Source organism: Nylanderia fulva, unplaced genomic scaffold, assembly GCF_048542155.1.
Source record: "Nylanderia fulva isolate GAGA-0341 unplaced genomic scaffold, ASM4854215v1 Scaffold2, whole genome shotgun sequence".
In the NCBI taxonomy this organism is placed as follows: Eukaryota; Metazoa; Arthropoda; class Insecta; order Hymenoptera; family Formicidae; genus Nylanderia; species Nylanderia fulva.
Window position 1 is genome coordinate 6,675,786 of NW_028190263.1, and position 23,670 is coordinate 6,699,455.

General features: G+C 36.8%; 1 protein-coding gene across 1 annotated transcript in view; it reads left to right on the forward strand.

The window, feature by feature from the left end:
* The window catches only part of osp (myosin phosphatase Rho interacting protein outspread), a 177,195-nt gene that overhangs the window by 37,275 nt on the left and 116,250 nt on the right, over nucleotides 1–23,670 (forward strand). Inside the window, 1 exon segment of the mRNA XM_029318271.2 lies at nucleotides 13,704–13,784. Coding sequence (XP_029174104.2) covers nucleotides 13,704–13,784 — 81 coding nt within the window.

Here is a 23,670-nt window from a genome sequence, read left to right on the forward strand (position 1 = left end):
ATTGAGATGTAATCAAAGGAAAATCAACTCCCTCGCGGATTAAACATGCAACAAATTTATTTTATTATTTTTAGAAAGTTTTTACATGTTATTTTTTTCAATTATAGGATAATAATGTCCTTCTTTAAAGAGAATTCAAGAACTTGTACTATGTACAGAAGCGTCTTACGACCGTATCGTTCTGGAAAATTGGATTCGGCCCGATTCGTTGACCCTAGCGACCTGTCACGACCCGTCGCGACACTGTTAACCGGTTAACGGTCAGCATTAAGTACCGCGGAATTAAAGTTTAAACGATTCTATTGTTGCCTCTTCGGCCATGCCTGATCGGTCGTGTCTGACGTGCTGACATGCAAGCGTTGCCTCGTCATATTCATCGTCACGTCACGTTGTCAACGTTAAAAATCTACACAATGTACCAAGTACCGTTTCTAACGATTTCGATCGCGGACACGGAGCTAATTCATATGTCGGAACGTTTTTAACGATCGTTGATTAACTTTTGCTATCGCTGCTTTAATTTACACTCTTCAGCGAAAGCGATAAGCGCGAAAAAGAAGAAGAAGAATTGAAATTTCGCAAGCTCGATCGAACAATGTTGGGCGGTGTTCGGGCGTCATGTTGACATTTTGATGGCGGGAATTTGATTTTCCCTCGCGTAGGATGCGCTTATGCGTGTCTTGTTGCGCTCGGGCTGTCTCGTTAAGCAAATCCAAGCCGCCGCGCCGTGCTGGCGAGACCATTTTTGGCGACCGAAATATCTCGGGGAGAGCACGCGCGATTTCTTTTCAGGGTTAACCTAATTTGACGTGTACTTAATTACGAGTTTCTGTCTCGTTGGAGAACCCGGTTATCGGTTGACACGAGCTTTCCTTTCGGCGGCCCGCTTAAACAATCGCCCACGTGCCGATTGAACGTGCCTTTTGCCTTTACGTGCCCAGAGGTTGCCTCGCCGATCGAATTCAAGATCGATATTAATTATACATAACGGATCGCGACGTTTCATCGACCTATGTTTCGCCGCTCTAAAGCGCGATCGATCTATTGCGCACGTATAATTTTCTTGCTTAAACATTCCTCCATATACAATCATCATGAGCGCCCGTAGGATTTTTTCTCAAGGGAGAGCATGATTTAAATTTTTTGGTTCCATATTTTTTGTTCTTAATTTTTTTGTTATTTTTTCATTGTTTATATTAAATAAGCATTATTAAATATGCAAATAAATTCCAGTGTTTATTCAAAAGGAGATTAAATGCTAAAGAATTTTTTTAATGATTCCAAAGAGGGCAACGGACGCCCATGACAACTATATTTAAGAACGTAATAATTGATACTGATGCAACATGTCGCTATGATTTCTCGATCTTTTGATGACTAAAATGTCTGCAACAATCATTGAAAATGCGGGAATAAAATTGCGATGCGAGAGAATAATTGCGAGTGCTATTATTTGATCGAAATTGTTTTGCAAGTTTTATTTACAGGTGTTTTTTATTTTTCACGCTCTTGGAGCATTGTAAGATAGATTCGACGATTTAACAAACACGGATCTAACGAGAAACTCGCGATCTGAGAACGAGGTTCTCTCTGTCGGTCGATCGATCTTCTAGTTTCTTGGAAACTTTACTATTTATTTAAAAGGGAGATCGCAGTGTCACATTATTCGTAGTCGTTAACGAACCGAACGATGTATTCTACGCATATGTAACGTTTCTAACGGTATCTTGTAACTCTCTCGCGTATGCGCTTGTTTGAGCTACCGACTGAATTGTTTCCGTGCCGATTCGCATTTCCTACTACGGGCACTCTTATATCAACACAAAGCACACTTGATCGTGTGCAACACGTTTGCCGGCGGCGTAGAAAATTAAATACCGTTGGTATCCTAAAATTAAAATCTTGCCGTGTATTATCTGGCTCTGCATAAAAAAAAACAAGTACTTATAAACGAATGAAATTGACGCAATTGGGTTAACAAACTTTTTTCGCGAATATTTAATCGCGAGAAATGAAACTAAAGAGAAATCCCTCGCTTAGAAAAGAAATTTCATTAAATATACTTATCCTAAATTGATGAGAATAAAAATACTGGATGCTTGGCTTGCAATACAAATATACAATTTTGTTCGTTCGCATTGCTAAATATAAAGTAAATTAGGCGTTTAGAAACTTCGCGTTATAACGATACTTATCCGAAATTCATGAGAGAGGTGTTAAAATGCTGGGTGTTTGCCTCGAAATACAAATACTATTGCATTTGTTTGCATTGTATAAAATACGATTTAAACCATTGCATTTTTATTAAGTGCAATTGTGTGCCGAGCGAATAACTAATGAGTGTAGGCCCGAAGCTACGACGAGTAAATAACTCATTAACATTCCTTTTCGTACTAGGCTGTGAAATCGAGATTACTTGGCCGAAAGTCAAAGAAAGTCGTGGCAGGCGTCGCGCGAAATTGGCAGTCTGACGTGAATTATTTTCACCCTATTTTTATTTCGATGCCAAGCCATTTATTAGTCGGGTTTCATTGGGCAAAAGGCAAAGAAAACACGTCACTGTCTCGATCGTGCAAATTCTTGATTTTTTTGTCTCTCCGAAATTGTGACTGTCGCATGTTCATTCTCGAGAAGGGTGGATTACGAATGTATTTGGAAAAACTGCAGTGCATGATTCCACCTCCCGTCGAGAAAGATATATTTAGTCATGCTAAATTATATTATAAATATAATCATTTTTTAATTACATTATCTAACATATATTTTGTAAAAATTATAATAATAGATTTATATTGCTTTTATATACGCGTATATATATTTTAAAAATAATTTTTCAAACTACTTTTAGATTTTATATTTCCTTTTAGACAATTTCAAATAATTTTATTCACAAAACATCTATCTTAATTATCGTGTTTCAAATTAGAAGATCATAATTTATATTTAGCTACATTTATCACTTTTATAAATAAGTAAAACGTCAAACTTTGTTGGGTGATAATTTAAACTGAACACCCCAAAAAATAATAATCATAAATCTGCAGAGTTTTATAAATTTTACATATATTTTTTTATATAAACGTTTCACACAATATATAACGGTATTAGTACATTTATCACTCGAGAGATTGTAACTCGAAAGATATTTATATTCAGAGAATCACATATTTTATCTCCGTCGTTCGTTCTCTCTACTCGCATAAGGCGCAAGGACGTCGCGGTTAAGCTGGATTGAGCGGTCAACGATTATGTGTGTGTAACAAAGTGTCTCCTGCTATCGCGGGCGACACGACGTCGACGGATCCGCGAAGGTTTCACTACGAATCGGGCGAGCGAAATCATGCTACACCGGTCGGTGCGGTTGCATATTATACATGTCATTGCCCGGGGCAACCACGAGCTCTCGAGAGGCTTGGCCAGTCATTGCCGACAAGTGTGCATCACGACATTGGTCTACCTTATATCCACCTACGTGCCGCGCATCCACCCACGTATTCTACCTTATTCACCTTAACCTGCGCCCTCCTCGCTTTCGGGGTCTGCGCCACAATGACCTGTCGGTTAATCGGAATCGTTTGTGAGACGTGCCGATAGTTTATTTATGATGAGGAAAATCGTCCATTTTTTTCGTCCCACTCTTGCATCTTTTATTTTTTATTTTTTTTTTAATGAAATTATTATAGATTGACACAATAGATTGCGGATTTTTAAGAATTAGAATTCTTTGCATAATTTCAGGGTAATTTAAAAAAAAATTTTTTAAATATATATATTTTTCTATATTATAGAATTTATTTGCTCTATATGCGTTGAAATCATCCATTTTTTGTCCCACTCTTACATCTTTTATTTTTTTTAAATGAAATTATTACAGATTTTGACATAATAGTTTGTGGATTTTTAAGAATTAGAATTCTTTGCATAATTTTAGAAAATCATGTTGACAATTTCTCTCGCGAAAAAATACATTTATTGTAGAATTTATATTGCTCTATATGCGTTGAAAAAAAAAAAGATATATTCCGCTCGACGAGGAGAGAAATTCTCCCTTTTTTCCCAGAGTCGCAACAACATATATTCTCACCTTCTCCGTGCGCCAACAGCTCGTTAATGATTTGCGTGGCAACAATGGCCGACAGTAGGCTGGGTAATTATTCCGTACACACATACACGTGTCTCAATCTTTTTTTTTCTCTCTTTTTTTCCTCGCTTCTCTCGTTTCCCTTCCTCCCTGATCTTTCTCCGACGCCGTGCGTGTAATCCGCCGTTCTGCTGCTGCTGCGCCGGCAAAACAAGTTGTTCGATCCCACGTCTTCGACCTCCAACGCGGAGTCTCTCAGATAATTTTTTTCTCCGAGCGGCCCGGGTAATCGAGTAGGCTGTTTGCATGCACTCGTATGCGCAGCTGCATTGTTGTTGCAAAACAGCACGTGACACACCGGCAATCGACACGTACATCCGTAACTAGAGTTGGGCGGACGAGAGCGGGTTTTAATCTTGCGTAACGTAACAGCGAGTTAACGAAAGGACCTTACTTAGTTAGCCGTGGCTTACGACTTGATTATTGGCTATAGTAATAGCGAATGCTGGTTGATAATAATAATAATAATACTGGCAATTTTACGTGGCTTAATTGTATCGTTATTTTATTTCGCTAATAAAGTGCATTATTTCGCTAATTAAATAATTGGTCATTAGACATTTTCGAGATAAAAATTTGTATTATTGTATTAAAAATTTTTTTAATATTATGTAAGGTTTATGAGAGAGGAATATATGTATGCGTTTTACTTGGTATTAGAAAATATTTTCTCTTATATGTAGGTTGCAAAATAATTTTTCTTTAATTTTATTTATCTTTGCGATAATAAATTTCGTTTCTTATCTGAAGAAAGTTTGTGCGAATATCACAAAGATTGATGCTTCTCCGTGACGTAACGCCATTTGTTTGTCTCGACCTTTTGCACTGTAAATGTATAGTCATTATTAACGACTTAACGTTTCTCTGTACTTGGTTTAACGCCGAGCGAGTAAATCATTTTTCCGTTTACGACGTTGGAATTCATAACCGCCAGGTTTGGTTAAAACGCAAGGCTACATTTTTCCCGTATAAAAGTTTAATGACCACTTAATTGCAGAACGCTCGGTCCGCTGGTTGTAATTGTAGGTCGCACGTAAGCCGGAGTGATAAGCGCTTGACCATGAGAAGTAAAACGTGATGGAAAATACAAAATAAGACTTCATCACTTATAATCTTTATCAAATTCTTTTTTCTAAAATTCTGTACCTTTACCATTTATATATATATATATATATGATATGGCATTCAAGATAAAATACAGTGGCTTAGTAACATTAGAAAATTATTAACAAAAAGAAAATTAATTTTTTATATATTAAACAATATATTTAAATTATATATTTTGTTATTTATTCTTATCTTATTAAATGTTGTGTGGAAAAATATTTCTATAGTGGGAATAAAATTTTTTTTTCTAACAGTTTACTACAATAAAAAATATGCAAATATAATAATTCTTGATTTACAAGTATTCAATGAAAATTTTTGGAGTATGTGCTTCAAGAAGTTTTCTTTATATAAGAAAGCCATCATTAAACACTATCATAATTAAATGTCGAAAATTAGACATCATTATGCGAATATTGAGCCTTAAAAAAGAGCTCGAGAATTAGTAAAAAGTTTCTTTCCGGTGTATAATTCCAGTTTGCGTTAATTACAGTCAACTGCTAATAATTATACGTCTTAATCTAATTAATTAGATTAAGTACGTTTCAACTGTCTACATTGAGTTGCGATTAGATAATATCGTTATATCAATCTTTTTTATTCGATCGATTTATCATTTATTACAGTTTTAGATGCGCATATTTTTTCGAAGACTTATAATTATAAAACTATTTCGCGAAATTCGTTTTAATTCAATTGCGATTTATCGATCGGCATTTTGTAGCTGATACTGTTACATATGATTATACATATATTGAATAAATAGATACTTTTTATATGTATACACAGATCGAATACTAAATTAGAAATTAAAATTTTTAATTCGATTTTTGTCTTCTCGAAAAATTAGTCGAATAAGTGAATTTATTCTCGATTAAACTTGTAAACATACATACAAGTAACGCGCCAGTCCAAATGTAAACATTATTTATTAACAACTCCTCGCGCAAGGTCGCTGGAGTAGAAATTGTGTAAGGAAGACTTGTAATTTTCATTCAGTCTATTACAAACCTCCGACTGAGCGATAGTTCCGAAACATCAACTACAAAAAGAAACGTAAATATTGCATACACTGAAAAAAAGATTTGTTAATGTGACTAAATCTTTCAACTAAATTACTATTTTGTTAATTGAACATATATTAATATTTAAGTCAAATATACGTTTCGTTAAATTTAATATATTATATTTAATTTGAATATTTTTTATGTTCAATTAACAAAATAATATTTAGTTGAAAATTTTATTAATTAACAATTTTTTTTTCAATGTATAGACTTCGATATATATTTTACAGCTAACGGCTCGTCTTGGTCTTGACATCTTCGCTTAGGCGGATAAAATATTTTGTTGTCCTCCTACGTTATTGTCCGCATAATTTGACCCCACCGGGACTTCCTGAATCGTAATTGACACGGACCGAGTTCAGGGCGTGTCAGTCGAGTATCCTTTAACCGCGACGAGATTTCTAGGCGCGCACGAGGAATTCGCAGGCATAATTTCTTGAGGTTTTCCGTGATAGTTACGCGGTTGCGAAGCTAATTGAGTAGAAAGCCAACGTGAAAATCTGCCGGCTCGTCTGCCGATGTAATAGAAACAAGTGATAGAAAGAACATTTTTCATTATTTCTCTGAGAAAAAGAAAGCTTATCGGAATAAATATAACTATCTGACAATAAGTGGAAATTAAAGAAAAAAATGTATATTTATAAAGACACTCGGATTTAATCGTGTCATATTCCTGCAATGTTTTTCAGCGCAATAGTAGTAATAATTTACATAAAGAAATATATATTGCAAAAATAATATTGCAAATAATATCGCATACATATTTATTTTCTAATTAAATCAATGATGCTACAATTAGAATAATAATGGCGACAGCCAGGTATATAATTGATCTTTTAATGAAAAGATGATGGAGACACGATGCATTTCCAACATAATCGATGCAATTAAGTATCGATCGAATACCTGTGATTTTCCTGCACAGTAGCATGCGAAGAGAAAGAGAGAGGAGGCAGAAGAGAAACGCGTTAGAATCATATCCGCCAACTATATAGGCCGAGACGGGAAGACACGCTTCTCCTGTCGCTGATGTGCGTGTTTGTTTGTCCTGTCCTTCAAACAGCGTTTTTCCGCACCGCGGGACGCACGTCGTTATCGTGAAAGTGCGTGCAATCGTGCGACGATAATGACGCGACGCCTTGTCGTAGAAAACGTGTCGATAATATGCCTGATGTCGAATAGAAATGATCGATGCAGTGAAAATGGGGAAAACTCCGCATCATGCATCGTGATAAAAGTAAACGTTTCGAGAAATCGATGGAATGCTTCTTCTGCAAGAACGAGAAAAATAGAATGACATTGAAAAACGATGTTTACGACATATATATCTCGTTTTCTTTAGATCGCTAGATGCTTTCGATAAAATAATTAAATCTTCAGAATTTAATGCAATTAAAAATGGATAAATAAAAATAGAATAAAAAAATATGGTATTAGAAAGAAGACAAAGTATATATATACTTCAAGCTTTTCTGTGATGATGAACGTTTCGAGAAATCGATGGAATGCTTCTTCTGCAAGAACGAGAAAAATAGAATGACATTGAAAAACGATGTTTACGACATATATATCTCGTTTTCTTTAGATCGCTAGATGCTTTCGATAAAATAATTAAATCTTCAGAATTTAATGCAATTAAAAATGGATAAATAAAAATAGAATAAAAAAATATGGTATTAGAAAGAAGACAAAGTATATATATACTTCAAGCTTTTCTGTGATTATGAACGTTTCGAGAAATCGATGGAATGCTTCTTCTGCAAGAACGAGAAAAATAGAATGACATTGAAAAACGATGTTTACGACATATATATCTCGTTTTCTTTAGATCGCTAGATGCTTTCGATAAAATAATTAAATCTTCAGAATTTAATGCAATTAAAAATGGATAAATAAAAATAGAATAAAAAAATATGGTATTAGAAAGAAGACAAAGTATATATATACTTCAAGCTTTTCTGTGATTATGAACGTTTCGAGAAATCGATGGAATGCTTCTTCTGCAAGAACGAGAAAAATAGAATGACATTGAAAAACGATGTTTACGACATATATATCTCGTTTTCTTTAGATCGCTAGATGCTTTCGATAAAATAATTAAATCTTCAGAATTTAATGCAATTAAAAATGGATAAATAAAAATAGAATAAAAAAATATGGTATTAGAAAGAAGACAAAGTATATATATACTTCAAGCTTTTCTGTGATTATGAACGTTTCGAGAAATCGATGGAATGCTTCTTCTGCAAGAACGAGAAAAATAGAATGACATTGAAAAACGATGTTTACGACATATATATCTCGATTTCTTTAGATCGCTAGATGCTTTCGATAAAATAATTAAATCTTCAGAATTTAATGCAATTAAAAATGGATAAATAAAAATAGAATAAAAAAATATGGTATTAGAAAGAAGACAAAGTATATATATACTTCAAGCTTTTCTGTGATTATGAACGTTTCGAGAAATCGATGGAATGCTTCTTCTGCAAGAACGAGAAAAATAGAATGACATTGAAAAACGATGTTTACGACGTATATATCTCGATTTCTTTAGATCGCTAGATGCTTTCGATAAAATAATTAAATCTTCAGAATTTAATGCAATTAAAAATGGATAAATAAAAATAGAATAAAAAAATATGGTATTAGAAAGAAGACAAAGTATATACAGGTATATACTTCAAGCTTTTCTGTGATTATGAACGTTTCGAGAAATCGATGGAATGCTTCTTCTGCAAGAACGAGAAAAATAGAATGACATTGAAAAACGATGTTTACGACATATATATCTCGATTTCTTTAGATTGCTAGATGCTTTCGATAAAATAATTAAATCTTCAGAATTTAATGCAGTTAAATAAAAATAAAAATAAATGGTATTAGAAAAAAGACGAAGTATATACTTTGAGCTTTTCTGTGATTATGAGCGTCAATTTATTACCGAAATTTATATCCCCGTTTCTCTATTTTAAGTACGATACTCGTCGTTCTACTTTCATAGCGAGTCGGAGAAATTGATTTACATGGTTCTTTATTTTTTTCTTCGGAATACATTCCACGCGAACTCTTTTTCCTTTGATAATCTCGCGCGTTGAGAGGTATACGTGTGTAAATATCGCGTGGATGTTTTAAGGAGATGATGAAGAGGACCGGGGATTAAGGGAGGATTTGCGTGCTAGTAAGAGCGCCGCGGTTTTGTCGATCGACTTGCGATATCGCGCGTGAAAGAAGACGGGAAAAAATAGATACTCTCGTTATCGAAGTCGCGTGTACCCGCAATTAAAGATGTCTCGAGCGGCGGAGATAGAGAGGCAGGATGTTCCTTCGAACTTCTCTAATCCCTCGTCTCTCACCTCGTCCTCCTACGATCGGCAGATCGCATCGCGAGATAACTGTCGAGGTGGGGACGGGTTTCCAGTACACACGAGGATTCGTTCGATCCGCGGGCACCGGATGTGGGATATGCAGGCGACGAGACGCGTGGGATTCCTCTCCGGTACATACATACATACATACATATATATATATATATATATATATATATATATATACATAGCACGCGAATAACGCCATGGTAGACCGAACTCGAGGGAACTTTCCCACTATGAGTGAAGAACGAAGTTTTCGAAAAGATTATTGTATTCGGGAAAATTGCAGCTTAATAAACGCAGGGTCTCTAGCGGTCAGGGAAATCTGGAAAACCGGGCATTGTCAGGGAATTTTATAAATCTGGACATGTCAGGAAAGAGTCAGAAAATTTTACTATTTATCTGGATTTTTTCACATTATTTTACATTTGTCTCAATAATTTCGAATTTTTTATTGAATAAATATAAACTTTTCCTTGACTCTCAGCATGCTAATTTTCTGTGTTGTTAAAAATCGATTCGTTAATTTATATTTTCATCGTCGTGTTATTTTATTTCAATGTGTTGATAGAGACAAAACTAAAAAATTTGATATAATATAAATAAAAAAGTAATTATTTAAATAGTTTATAGTGGCATGTTTGTTTCGATTATCGTACATAATGGAGAATGTATAATTGATTTAAATTTTTGTTTTAACTTCCGAACTTTTTCATTGTTGACAAAAATATCTCAAGGATTTCATGATTTAATATTTAATTGATTTATCATATAGATATATGCAAATTATATATTTGGAAAAATAATACTAAAAAGTCAGGGAATTTTTTTGATTGAGTCTGTTGGACACTGATGATAAGAGGACAGAGAGTTCTCCCCCTTTTTTAGGTCTCAGATTATTTAATAATATAATTGAAAAAATAAAAAATCACTTTCCTTATTTTAGAATCGATAAAATCAAAATTGAGAACATGAAACTTTGTAACATTCATATACTTGATATTCTTATCTTACTATTTAGAGAAAACTCGTTTTTACGCTGCATGAATATCAATTTAATTTCTATTTTCGAATTTACCTAGTCTTCGTTTACGTTTTGTATGTAGAACGTTGTAATTACAGTTGTGGAAAACCATCTTAGTTTCTAATTAGTGCAGATCAGGCATAAGCAGAAGTTTATTACTTTCTAGTTATTATCACTTTGCAATTCGTTAAAGTCTGGAAAGAGCTCATCTCGGAGGATTTTTCATTCCATTTCCTCGGCGACTTTATATAATATTTCCGGGAGGGAACAAAGTTCTCCAGGATTATATTCAAGAGGAAAACATACGTTTCACTAAACGTACGTTTCCGGTAAAAAAATCCCATATGACTACTGGGTCTAGGATGCTTTCCGCATTTCAAGTCGGCATAGGGGAATGAGAAATGCCGCGCACGAAGGCGCTCAACGGGATCTTCTTATTGGGCAGGCATCGCTCGCGACACGCTCTGTTTGGCTAACGAGGCGGCGGACGTGGACCTTTAATTGCTTGAATAAAGTGTAGAGCCGCGCCGCTTCTCGCCTTCGCGAGAGGCCGAAGAAACCTACGCGGGTGCACGTTTACGTCGACCTTATTAGATATTAGAGGCGTAGCGGGTCGATCTAGGTCGCGTCGTTCAGCCGAGCTTAAGGACCGGCAAGAACTCCGGTGCGCGAAGCGTGTCAAGGACGACCAGAAGAAAGAGGAGACATCTCCGAAGAGCGAGGGACTTGCTGTCCAATTATTGTCAATTGTGAGACAAGTGTCTCTCCGATTGCGTAACGTTGCAGTAGGCGCGTGAAAAATGGAGTAAGAGAGAGAGAGAGAGAGAAAGGACTCATGAATTATCCTTAATGAACCATTCGCTGAGGTACGATATCACTAGGCGTGAAAAAAATCGAGAACCGTGACAGAGCCGAGTTATTGAGAATGTTTCTTTAACGTTTGCGATAAATTGTAATGCGAATTTTTAAAATTAATATTACAAGCTATGTTCTCCCTTTTAACTACAAATTTATCTGTCTGCTTAGATTGAACGAGTGATTTGAATCGAATTTTATATAAAGATGCCTTCACTTTAATCTATTATTATTATATTGAAAAAATATGTTTTACAAATGCTACTTATTCGCACTTTGAAAATTTAAATTCGCGAAAAAATTATACAGTGAAATATTATGCTAGCTTATTTGTATTAAATGTTCTTAAAACGTAGAAATATGATTTTATGATACTCGGCGATATGCGTTTTAGCGAGTGGCCACTCCACCATAACGGGATGGTTTATGGTTCGTTACGTTCGTGCTGTCGCTACGTGACAATCAATACGCCGGAAGTTAATTGTGAACGTGCGACGACCGACAGGAAATCGTGCAAACCGGACGGAAAGCGGTTAAACAGAGCGTAGGCATATTCCGGGTACGTCGAGATCGATTCGGTCGACGAGAAGACGGAATTTTATCGATGATAAAAGCAAATTATCTCGAGCGCGATTTTATCGATCTATGTATCGATTATTAGGCGACTTTCGATTGGCCTTGCGCTTTTCAACAAGTGTGTTTTCTCAATAAGCAGCAGTTAATCACGGTCGACGAGCTAACTGGACCGTGAATCCGGTGTTTGACATTCTTATATGCATGAAATAGCGTGGAAAGTCATCCGCCTTTTTATTTATTCGCGAATTGAGAAGATCCGCTTTTCAAATATCGCTCAGTTCGATTTAAAAATGAAAGATATATCTCGGTGCATATTTCTATCTATATTTTTTAATTTTCAAACCACGCCCTTCGCATATAAGATGAATGTAAAATACGCTCGGGCACGTGAAGTTTAATTTTACGACGCGGAATTGCTAGAGCTATTTATTTCACTCCAATAAGGAAATCACATCCTTGGATATTAATTTCGCGTATATCGAAAACTATGTTACGACTTTAACGAATTTCGCGCACCGCATACATTTTCTCTCCTCCATGGCACCGCGTTTGTTTATCTCGCGAACGACGATCCCCTCGTTCGTTGACTCGGGCATGTGTTTGCTGTTTAGAAGATATCGAGCGTTTTTGTCGCGGATGCCCGACGTTCTTTCGCTTAATCCTTACAAGGAAGCGCCATAATTCTCCCGAAGGAGAGTGGCGCGGAACGTCTCTCTCGTAGCCAAGCTCTGCCTTTATTTCTCCATAAAGCCGAGCAAATTCTCGTTCTTGCAGCGATCCTTTCGCGAGAGATGATCGCTTCGTTTCGAGATTGCCGCGCAATGGGAAACGACGTATTACTTCTTCGCGCGAGCAAGAGAGAGCTTTTTGCCAGCTTGGCCACGCTAGGGCCGGCTTCAACGTGTAACCGCGATGCGGCTATTATCTACGCGGTATTATCTAGTACGAGGTTGTAACGAGTGTCAAATTATTGCGCACTGATTGCCGCGATATGAGCGAGCCTCGGAAAGATTTATTTATGTTGATGTCGTGCTCGTTACACTCCAGTTGTAACTCGATGCAATTATACGGCGATGGGATTTTATTGGATTAAACGCGATCAAATGTGAATTTGATTGCCTCCGTGCGCTATATACCTAAGCGAGCGAGCGCTCATTTTTCGAGAGTAGAAGCTCAGATTTTTTACCCAACGCGAACGTTATTAAAGTGTGAAGTTTTACATTTTTGTTTTATTAATCATTCTTAATGAAATCGGCTACGAGGCGAAAGCCTCGTATGAATTAGAACGAAAACTCGAGAAATTTTCGGGAGAGTTTGTGATTTTTGATGGTTGATGATTAATAAGAATGCTTTCACACTTGATAAATGTCTGATGCTTTATGATTCTTTAGAAATAATTTCCATATTTTTTTCAGATATATCATACTTTTCTCTTATTTTATAATTATATACATTATTTTTTTTTTTTTATCAAATTCGCTTAAAGATTAATTTCCAACAATCTCATGAAACAATAGAACACGAGCAAGTATATCTATAAAATGAATTATTTTCTGTTTCAGGCTACGAGGAAGATTTCCAAATGCGGATACCTGTTCGTCGCGCCTGGATGGGACTTTTCAAACCCCCTGAACCGGACAAAGGTGAGTTTTTCTTTATCATTTGATTAAGAAAGACCGATATCTTTTTCGATTGGCTCGCAAGTAGGTTTATATTGAATTACACCACAAGAGTGGTGGAAAAGAATTTTCGACCGCTGAACCGCGATCGATTTCATCGATCACTTCTGTTGCATTATCAGTCGATCGTGGGAGATCACGTGGCGAGATGTAGATCGAGCCCCTGCGTAATTTGCTCATTATCGAGAAAGTAAGGATATATAAGCGGGAGGGCGCCGATACGTTTTTTCTTCGTTCCACGATCTCGCGATGCGATTCGCTCCGCGAAAAACGTGACTTCGAGAAACACGTATTTAAACGGAGTCGTTCCGGCTTTATTTTACATTTATGGCGGCGCGTGCGCGCGCGCGAATGTTGTTCCTTTCTAAACTTTCTCCGACGTGAAACGGTCGTTAACACTTCGTATATGAATATGCTTTTTTTCCATTTTGACGTATCGGTCGCGCGGTTGGAGAATCGCAATTTTTCCAAAACAGTGAGAATTTTCCAATGTTTGCCGCGAGAGAGATCCCGAGAGACGCAGAAACGAGCCGGGATCCGGTTGAATCGGTTTCGCAGAAGGTGTCGGTCGTATGATTTATGCTCGTTTAATGGGAACGCCGGTATAAACAGTTTCCTTCGGCTGTTGCAATTTTCTCTGTCAAAGACCGCCGCGACATGTGCGATTTGATTGACGCGTCGGGAATCCGGGGGACAGTACCGTTAATTGAAAACGTGATGATGTCGAGAAGGAAGAGTGACAATTCGCTAAAAATTGTAATAATTCATAGACTCGCTAACTTGTTGCATGTATATCACGGCAACCTTTAAGAACCGCGAGGTTCTTGTTTTAATATATACGTAATATAAGAAGGTATATATTGCTGATTAATTAAGAAAAAGCGCCGCGATATTCTTGAATTATAAAGGAAATGTCAAGCGAGAGTTATAGTTACTATCGTTACTATCCAAGATCGACAATAACCTTTAGCTGTTGCGAGGCTACGTTTGTCCATCACCGGAGTTTCGTGTAATTTTTGCGAAAAAAACCTCCCATGTAATTGTCTACTAATAGTATATATTTATTACGAATTAAATTGTTCGCGGGAAAATGCCAGGGGAACGCGCAATTTCCGAGTTTGACGTTTACATCTTTGACGAGTAAGGTATTATATTCGCTCGATTATAGTCGAGATTTTTACAGGATCGATAATTATCGACGTGTATCGAGCGTGTTATCCTCTTCTTCCAGACGCGCGAGTAGAAAGCGGTCTTCTGGTGACCGTCTCTGGCCTCGATCTTACGTTAGTTAGTCTCCCGCTCGTGATAATCTCTCGTATGTGATGTTCCATGACAGGCCGGCCGCTCCGATTTTTGCTACCATTTTTTTCCATTTATCCCTAATCAAGAGCACTTTCACGGAATATTGCCGCGCGCGAGATTTCGATTAGCGATTCTCTCCCCGATGAAAGCACAGCTCCGTTCATGCGTGGATATTTTTCTTAATTCATCTATAATTCAGGTTTTTTTATTTCATGTGTTTTATGTAATGTTTTTTAAATAATATTTTTCTTTGCGTACACTGTTAATTATTCGTGTAATCGACATTTGGTTTCTTACGCTGCGAGCCTAGTGACTTTGAAACTTTTCTTAATTCATCTATAATTAAGGTTTTTTTTTTATTTAATGTCATTTTATTTAATGTGCTTTATGTAATGTTTTTTAAACATTTTTCTCTTTGCGTACACTGTTAATTATTCGTGTAATCGACATTTGGTTTCTTATGCTGCGAGCCTAGTGACTTTGAAACTTTTCTTAATTCATCTATAATTAAGGTTTTTTTTTATTTAATGTCATTTTATTTAATGTGTTTTATGTAATGTTTTTTAAACATTTTTCTCTTTGCGTACACTGTTAATTATTCGTGTAATCGACATTTGGTTTCTTATGCTGCGAGCCTAGTGACTTTGAAACGTAGTATTTGTACATTCTCAGTTCTTCAAAGATCCTCGAGGGCAGCGATAAATGTTTGTTCTATTATTTACTGCTACTTCAAGCCTCTTCATAAACCGCGCTTGTCATAAAAAGAGGAAGCTATTCGGTGAATGACTTCTCGGAGACTGTCTCGATTACCTGCGACTATATCTCGGTTAACTATCGTCTTCGCGGTATCCAAAGTGTCATCGGGAGATTACGTGGACCGCGACGCGAATCCGTAAATCTCGGCCGTTGAGCTTGCGGAGAAAGTGAATAATTAGAAGCAGCTCGAAGAATGTCTTAAAGATCTTTGGAACCCGTGCAACGAAGCGGCGCGTAACAGTCATTAATGCGTCGTTACCAACTCTTTAATTAAGTGGACCTTGCTAATTCGACCCGTAGGCGACTCGTCGTCGGAATTTTTTTCCCTTTTCGTCCTCTTGGAACGACATATCTCATCATTATATGTTCGATAATTTAACCAACAATTTTAATATAACGATATCGTATCATAACGATTGACGCTATTTTATCGTCCGACACTCCGGTACTTAAAGAACTCGGATTCTTCAGAGAGATTATTACTTAATATTTTATGGCATTCCTATCCGATTTTTTCTCATCGATGCATAAACATTCGCGCCGAATGGCAAATGTGCATATATTCGAGAATTTTTTGCATCTCAATGATTTAGATCCGTCATTACTTTTATGTCAAAGAGTTATAATTAAAGTCTCGGTTTACGACTTTAATATATAAATCTGAATTTTTCTGAAAACATTAATTTAATTTACTATAGTATTTTTTAAATTGATGAGTAAATATAAAATAGTGAAAACAATATATTATGTGTATACACATTTATCGATAAAAATTACTTATGAATTGTTAACTACATCTTATTTATTCATTTATATTTAATTGAATATTTAATGAATTTTTTCGACATTTGATACAAGCATTCGCAATTTATATATTTTATACGACCACCTAGATAAGTCTACTTATATCTATTATTCGTTATCAGATCGAGAGCGATACATATCTCGTTCTTATCGAACCCATCGTGATCGATAGGAGAATTCCTAGATTTTGTTCGCGACTGGAAACTATTGTGCAGATTAGTCACAAGGTGTCTAGCCGTTCTTAAAATCCTTGAAGCACTTGAAATGTTCTGGAATTTTGTTTGTTCTTTAAAAATTTTGGAAATATCCTTAAATTTTTCGTAGATCCTTGATTTTTTTCGTTGCTTCTAATCATTTAACTAAAAGTTGAGACTATTCGAGTTAAAAAAATATTTATCCCACTTTTTTTGTAAATAATACAATAATATTTTTTATTTGGGAGTCCAAAAATATATCATTTTAATGTATATATTAATTTTCATTAATATGCAATTATATGGACTTGATTAAAGAAAACAAAGTTTTCAGTTTCTTGTATATTTTTATTATATTATATATTATTGAAAAATCGTGCAAATTTCCTTGAAATGTCCTGAAAATGTCCTTAAATTTTATTTTCAAATTTGACTAGACACCCTGAGTCGGTTTGCTTGATATTTTGCAAGTTTCAAATTTCACGACGACCGATGGAGTCGTAGTACAACTCATCGCGATATAATAAAGCGACGCCTCTATTTTCACCCCGGTAGTACCTCGAGGCACATCGAGAGAAGTCGAATGGTAGGAATCTCTCACGGGTCGTGAGATCGAAGAGGATCGATGGATCCCCAACTGCAATATTGCGGTTAGAGAAATACTCTCGCGAGCATGCGTAACTATTTGTGCGGCTGGAAAATTACATCTGCTCCATTCTCCTCTCGATTTCCCTTCGAAGTTGAAAGTCTTTCCTTGGTTAGAAGAAAAAAGGGAAACGAGGTATTTAATTTTTATCACGACGGCCTCTTCAAATATATATACAATATATACAGTCGCGAGACATGTATATGATAATACAATGAGATATTTTATAGATCTGTTAAATAAGATTTAGCATCTGACTCTCTTAACCGTTACCTGTTAACCTGTTATCCAACCGAACGAGAGAGCTCAATTTGCAGCACAATATTAATCCTCGACAGACGTCATAAATTCTGTTAAGCTCTTGATGCCACATACAGTTTATGTAATCTCGTTTAAAACGTGTTACACGTGAAAATTCAAAAGGATTTACAAGAAAATAATTTTAATCAATCTTATTGACTGAATCTGCATTTTTAAACATTTTTTATTTCGTGACGTTTAAAGAATTCCGCCGAGAGTTGACGTATATAGTCGATATCGGGATTGTGATAAACCGATGACATATTACGTTAAGGCAAGGCGTGCACGTGGTAAAAACGTATAGAGGAAATGGAAAACAATGAAAATCGTTGGAAAACTCGGTAAAGCAAACTCGGCGTTGCAACATATGACGTATTTGCGCGCGACAGTAAAACGCTCCGTTATACATTCACGATGTGTTTGCGCCGCGTTTTAACGACACCGTAAAACGATAAGGTGCAACAACTCTGGTCATAACGCGCGGCCAGTTCTTTTTATTGCGCAATAGTATTCGGACGAAAATAAACAACCTCCGTATTACTTATAAAAAAAAAAAAAATGAATTCTATCAGTCAAACCGTGGTAGCGAGAAGGTTGCGCAATTAATGCAACTTTGTTGCAAAATAATTAATGTAAATACGCGGCGACACGTATAATGTCGTGTTACTGAAAATGTGCACGGATTAATTTCAGCAATAAAACGCGCCAAGAACACGCGCCGATTGATAACGCGGGCTTCGTATCAGTAATCGGAAACGAGAGCGAGATAACGGATTGGTAGCGCGACGGCTAATTCGCGAGTTGCTTAATTAATTGAATTTAATTAATTGAATTTTATATTTAATCACTAGAATCGGTCGCGATCATTAATTTTTCTCGTTAGGTGAGAAAGAGAGACGCACTCGCGACCTCGATTAATTTATCGATTCGAATGTTAATCGATTAAGCACCGATAGCTTACGAGGCAGAAACGCTTTAATTGCAATCGCATCCGTTTCTGCACAGTCAGCCGATATCGGTATCGAGTATTTGTGTCGCCGCAGCGTTTTACACGTGTTTCGGTAACTTTGGACGCAAAACATTATTTCGTGCGTTTTCATTACGCAAGAATTTCCCTTCCGCGACACGGTTTTATTATCGTCGAGCGCTGTCATCATCGTGAAGAGCGACGTCGCGCCTTTTTTTTTCTTCGCAAGAACGTATATCCTTCCGTTTTCCCCTTATGTACATACTATATTCTATTGTCCCGATAGATACATATTCATGATGTGTGACGGCGCTTTATTGCATAATCCACGTGTGTATTTTGTTGCGACACACCTATGACACCTGCTCGTTGTCGCATTTGGCGCTAATCTCAAATATAAACAGTCTTATCGCAGAGAAAAGACATACAGAGAACTCGTGCCTTCTCGTTCTCTCGCGTCGAGTGACTTCATTCCCGACTGTTCATTGAAAACAAAACGTCGTACTTATCTGTTTTCTTATCGCGCAATATTGTAAGAAACGTTCGTGTCGTAAACGCCGCGGCGTCAAATTTACAAGAATGGTCTCGGAGTCGATTTCCGATTTTCTCCACTTTTCCCAATAAATATTATCATATTCTTGATAATATAAGTACTTCATAAATACTATTATTGATTTCATACAAAATGTTTTATCATAGACGCATTTCAAATTTGTACACGAAATATTGCCAAGATGTTTAATCTTAAGTTACGCGGAACAAATTGTTCTCTCTTCTTCTTTGAAATATTTATCGAAGAAAAACAATTCGAGATTCGTCATGGAAACATTTTACGACACATAAGCTAGATATTTTGTGTACAAAACACAGTATATGACACACGTAAAAAATAATATATCTCGATAAAATATTATTGACAATGGCAGCGATTCTGTCAGTTCGCCTCGCGATAATTCAATTAGAGAATGACGTTTCCTCCCTTAATTATCTAATTAACGCGTTCGCGTATCGCGACTAGAGACTGTCGATAAAATCGAGGGCCGAGGGAATTCGCCGGATATTTTCCCAGCGGCGAACGAGAGATGCAGATAAAATGAGCGCGGCGCGGTTAAATTCTAATGAATCGCGCAGGAAGCGCGAAAAAAAGAGATCGAGGTCGGATGCGCGCGCGAAACATTCCTGAACCGCAGATTTTACATTGTGGCGCGCGGTGTGCTCGGTTTCCTTTCGCTGTTTTTTCTTCCCTCTCGATCTCGCCGCGAAAACCATATAAGTGTGTAAGTTGTTGCTCGCATTATTTCCAACATTCCCGACACGTGTACGTACGCTTCGCGGTCTCAAAAGAGATCGGCCGGCGTTAAGGTGCGCCGCGTATCACGTCTCGCACGATGAACGAGCCTCGTAAATCGCGAGACGTTAATCACGGCCGCACGAAATTGTTTACACGGCGTTTCTAATGGACGTTTAACGACTCTATTCCGGAATTACATTTCGAGGGAATGATTAATTCTTCGCCGCGCGAGTAAAAGCGAGAAAAATTGCATTTGCATTCGAGATAAATATAGCTGCGCGAAATATCGAACAATTAAGCTTTTCATTGTCAGAAATCTGTTTTCATCATTTCAATTGCCTGTATTTTTCTATCGATGTTCCTGCATTTTTTCTGCTCCGAATTTATTTCACGCGTTTGCTCTGAGAAGGAGAATAATTAATTATATACTAATATAATATATATTAATTACTATATACATATAGTAATTAAAATATATTATATACATATTAATATATACTATATACATATATAATATATACTATATATACATATAGTAATTAATATATATTATATACATATTAATATATACTATATACATATAGTAATTAATATATATTATATAATAATTATATGTATATAATAATTATAAAATTAAATAAAAATATGTATATAGTAATTAATATATATTATATGAGTGAAATTTTTACCGGGGCGATTTGTTTACAATTTTCTTATTTCGTTACGGCAGAGAATCAATTTATCGTCGATGCGCGCTTCCGCGCGATAAAACAATTTAATCGGACGCATTCGCGTTCCTACGCGCAGCCTTAATGAGCATGTTCCTGCTTGCAACGATGCAGTCTTCGCGTCGTCGTCGACCTGCACACGCGAATAGTACACGGCTTAAGCTCTGTCGCCTGCAAAATGCATTTGCTTACAGCTGGCTCACGTACGTCCATATAAAACATCGCATTATTCGCGAGTTATGCCTCGTATACGCACACGTCGATGCTTCTCTTTTTTTTTTTTTTTTCTCGCTCTTCCCCCGCTTTGTGCCGCGTCTTAAAGTCTTCGGGCAGTCCTTAGCGCACATATGTCGCCCTTTTTCTTTTTTTTTTGCCGCGCCAGATTAGTAACCTCCGACGAATGCAAATGCATCTTCGATGCATCCATCCAAATCCGATGAAATATATTAGACGCGTAAAAAAAAAAACATAGTTGCAAATGTGACGGCGAAAGATCGGGAAAGCGCAGTATAAACGGCTCGCAGGAATCCGATGATATATATTAAGCCGAAAAATATTTTCGCCTTCGCGAATCGCTTACCATCTGCGCGCGGCGGAGAACCTTGCAAAAGCCCGCGACTCACTGTCGTTTCATCGCGCTCGGTGCTTTGCAACGTTTACGAGCGGCGTATATCAACGGCGGTTTTCAACGCACACCGCGTCTGTAACTCGGAAATGTTACTTATAGGAGGATTAGTTGCATAGAGAGAAAGAGAGAGAGAGAGTTACGGTGTTAGCACCAGTCTCGACCAGGTTGCTCTGTCATTCGCAACTGCAACTAGATGATTTAGAATGGAGAAAATCTCAGTAACTAGAATTTAGTAAAACGCAACTCTGGTTCTGCGATTACGATTGACGAGGAAATAGATAAGCGTGATTGCGCGAAAAGTCGGCACGTGAATCTCTCGCGATCTATGCAATATTATATATATATATGTACGTACATATACTTTCGTCGACTTGAAATTTATCAAATGTTTATGAAATTGAAGGTCATCCGTGACGAACTCGCATTCGCCTCGCTTTCCATGATCGAAAGGCGGAAAAAATCGACGGATTTATACACGCCACATTTCTCTCTCTAAATGCTCTCGCGTTTTTTTTTTTTTTTTTTTTTTTTTGGCAAACTCGATCTATGATATTAAATCAGCTGTATTATATTAGCGCTATAAATACAAGACGTGTTCCACATCCCCGTGATTATACATTCGGATCGGCGTAGAAGCTGGAAACGGATAGAGAGAGAGAGAAAGATCGTAACAGTATCGATAAGCAAAGGTCACTGGGCGAATCAATAAATCGCCGTACAATTCGCGGTTCTTTCCAGCCATTTATCATGCACCTGCATAAATCATGCGCCCATGACAAAAAGACGCCCAGAGACTCGCTCGTTGGGTATCTCCGGGGCTCTTTGCGCATTCCTTACGCGCGTTTCGAAAGTAACGAGAGCCGAGGCGAGGTGGCTGGTTCTTATATAGGGATCGGAAAGCGAAACAAAAGGTCCGGCACGCTTGTCGTGCTAAGCTAATTATCGATAAGGCAATCAATCTCTAGAACGCGCCGCGCTCCGGGTCACTAATGCCAACCTTCGGGCCAGGAGAGAAAGCAGCTTTGATTGGAGTCATGTACCATCTGTCTCGCGATATTGCTGATATTAGCTGTGTTGCTAGAATACGTATAATCTCGTTCTTTTTTTCTAAAACGTATATACGTATACACAATCCTGCGCACGAGGACACGCGGTACTTGCTTGCACACGGAAGCTTATATAAGTTCCAACTGATATTTTAAATATGATTGATGAAGGCAGGGAAAATATTTCGTCATATCATGGTTTTATATCGTCACGAATTTATATTACATTATGTATATTATTATTATTGTAGTTTTTCGTCGAGAGTCTCGCACTTTGTAGACGAGATCTCATGCAAATTTTACGACACGTATATGTATATTAGTCGACGTTTTTTCGCCGCGACGCCGATCTCATAAATTATATAGGCCTCGATGCGCTTAATATGGATGTCGCTGTCAGGCGCCTGGAGAAAGACCTGAATGTTTAATCAAGTCTTTCATCAAGGCTGGTGTCAACCGCGAGGTCATTGGTGCCGATACGGGACACCGCCTATATGTGTTTTTAACACGACGTTACAATCTCGCGAAACTCGTTAAAAGTGCCGCCGTGTACATCGTGACTTCATCGTCTAGCACCTCGAAACCTGTCTATTGTTCTATGAATAGAGCCCTGGCTATCTCCGTCCCTTCCTCGAATTTTCGCTGCACTTTGCACAATCTTTTACTGGAATAGCTAAAACACGTAAAATTTTCGGAAGAATAAAAGATTTCGCTAGACGCTTTAAAGCATTCTTATGTCATATGTGGAGATAAAATATTTTCTCCCGGAAATTTTTAGGGATAATCCTACAGGGTATCTATGTATAGCGGTCAGGGAAATCTGGAAAACCGGGTATTGTCAGGGAAAACAGTGAGGAAATTTTACTATTTATCTGGATTTTTTCACATTATTCTCACATTTGTCTCAATAATTTGAAATTTTTTATTAAATAAATATAAACTTTTCCTTGACTCCCAGCACGCTAATTTTCTGTATTGTTAAAAATCGATTCATCTACAGCGTGTTCGTTAATTTATATTTTGATCGTCGTGTTATTTTATTTCAATGTGCTTGATAGAGACAATACTAAAAAATTTGATACAATATAAATAAAAAAGTGATTATTTAAATAGTTTATAGTGACATGTTTGTTTCGATTATCGTACTTAATGCAGATTGTATAATATTTAAATTTTTGTTTTAATTTC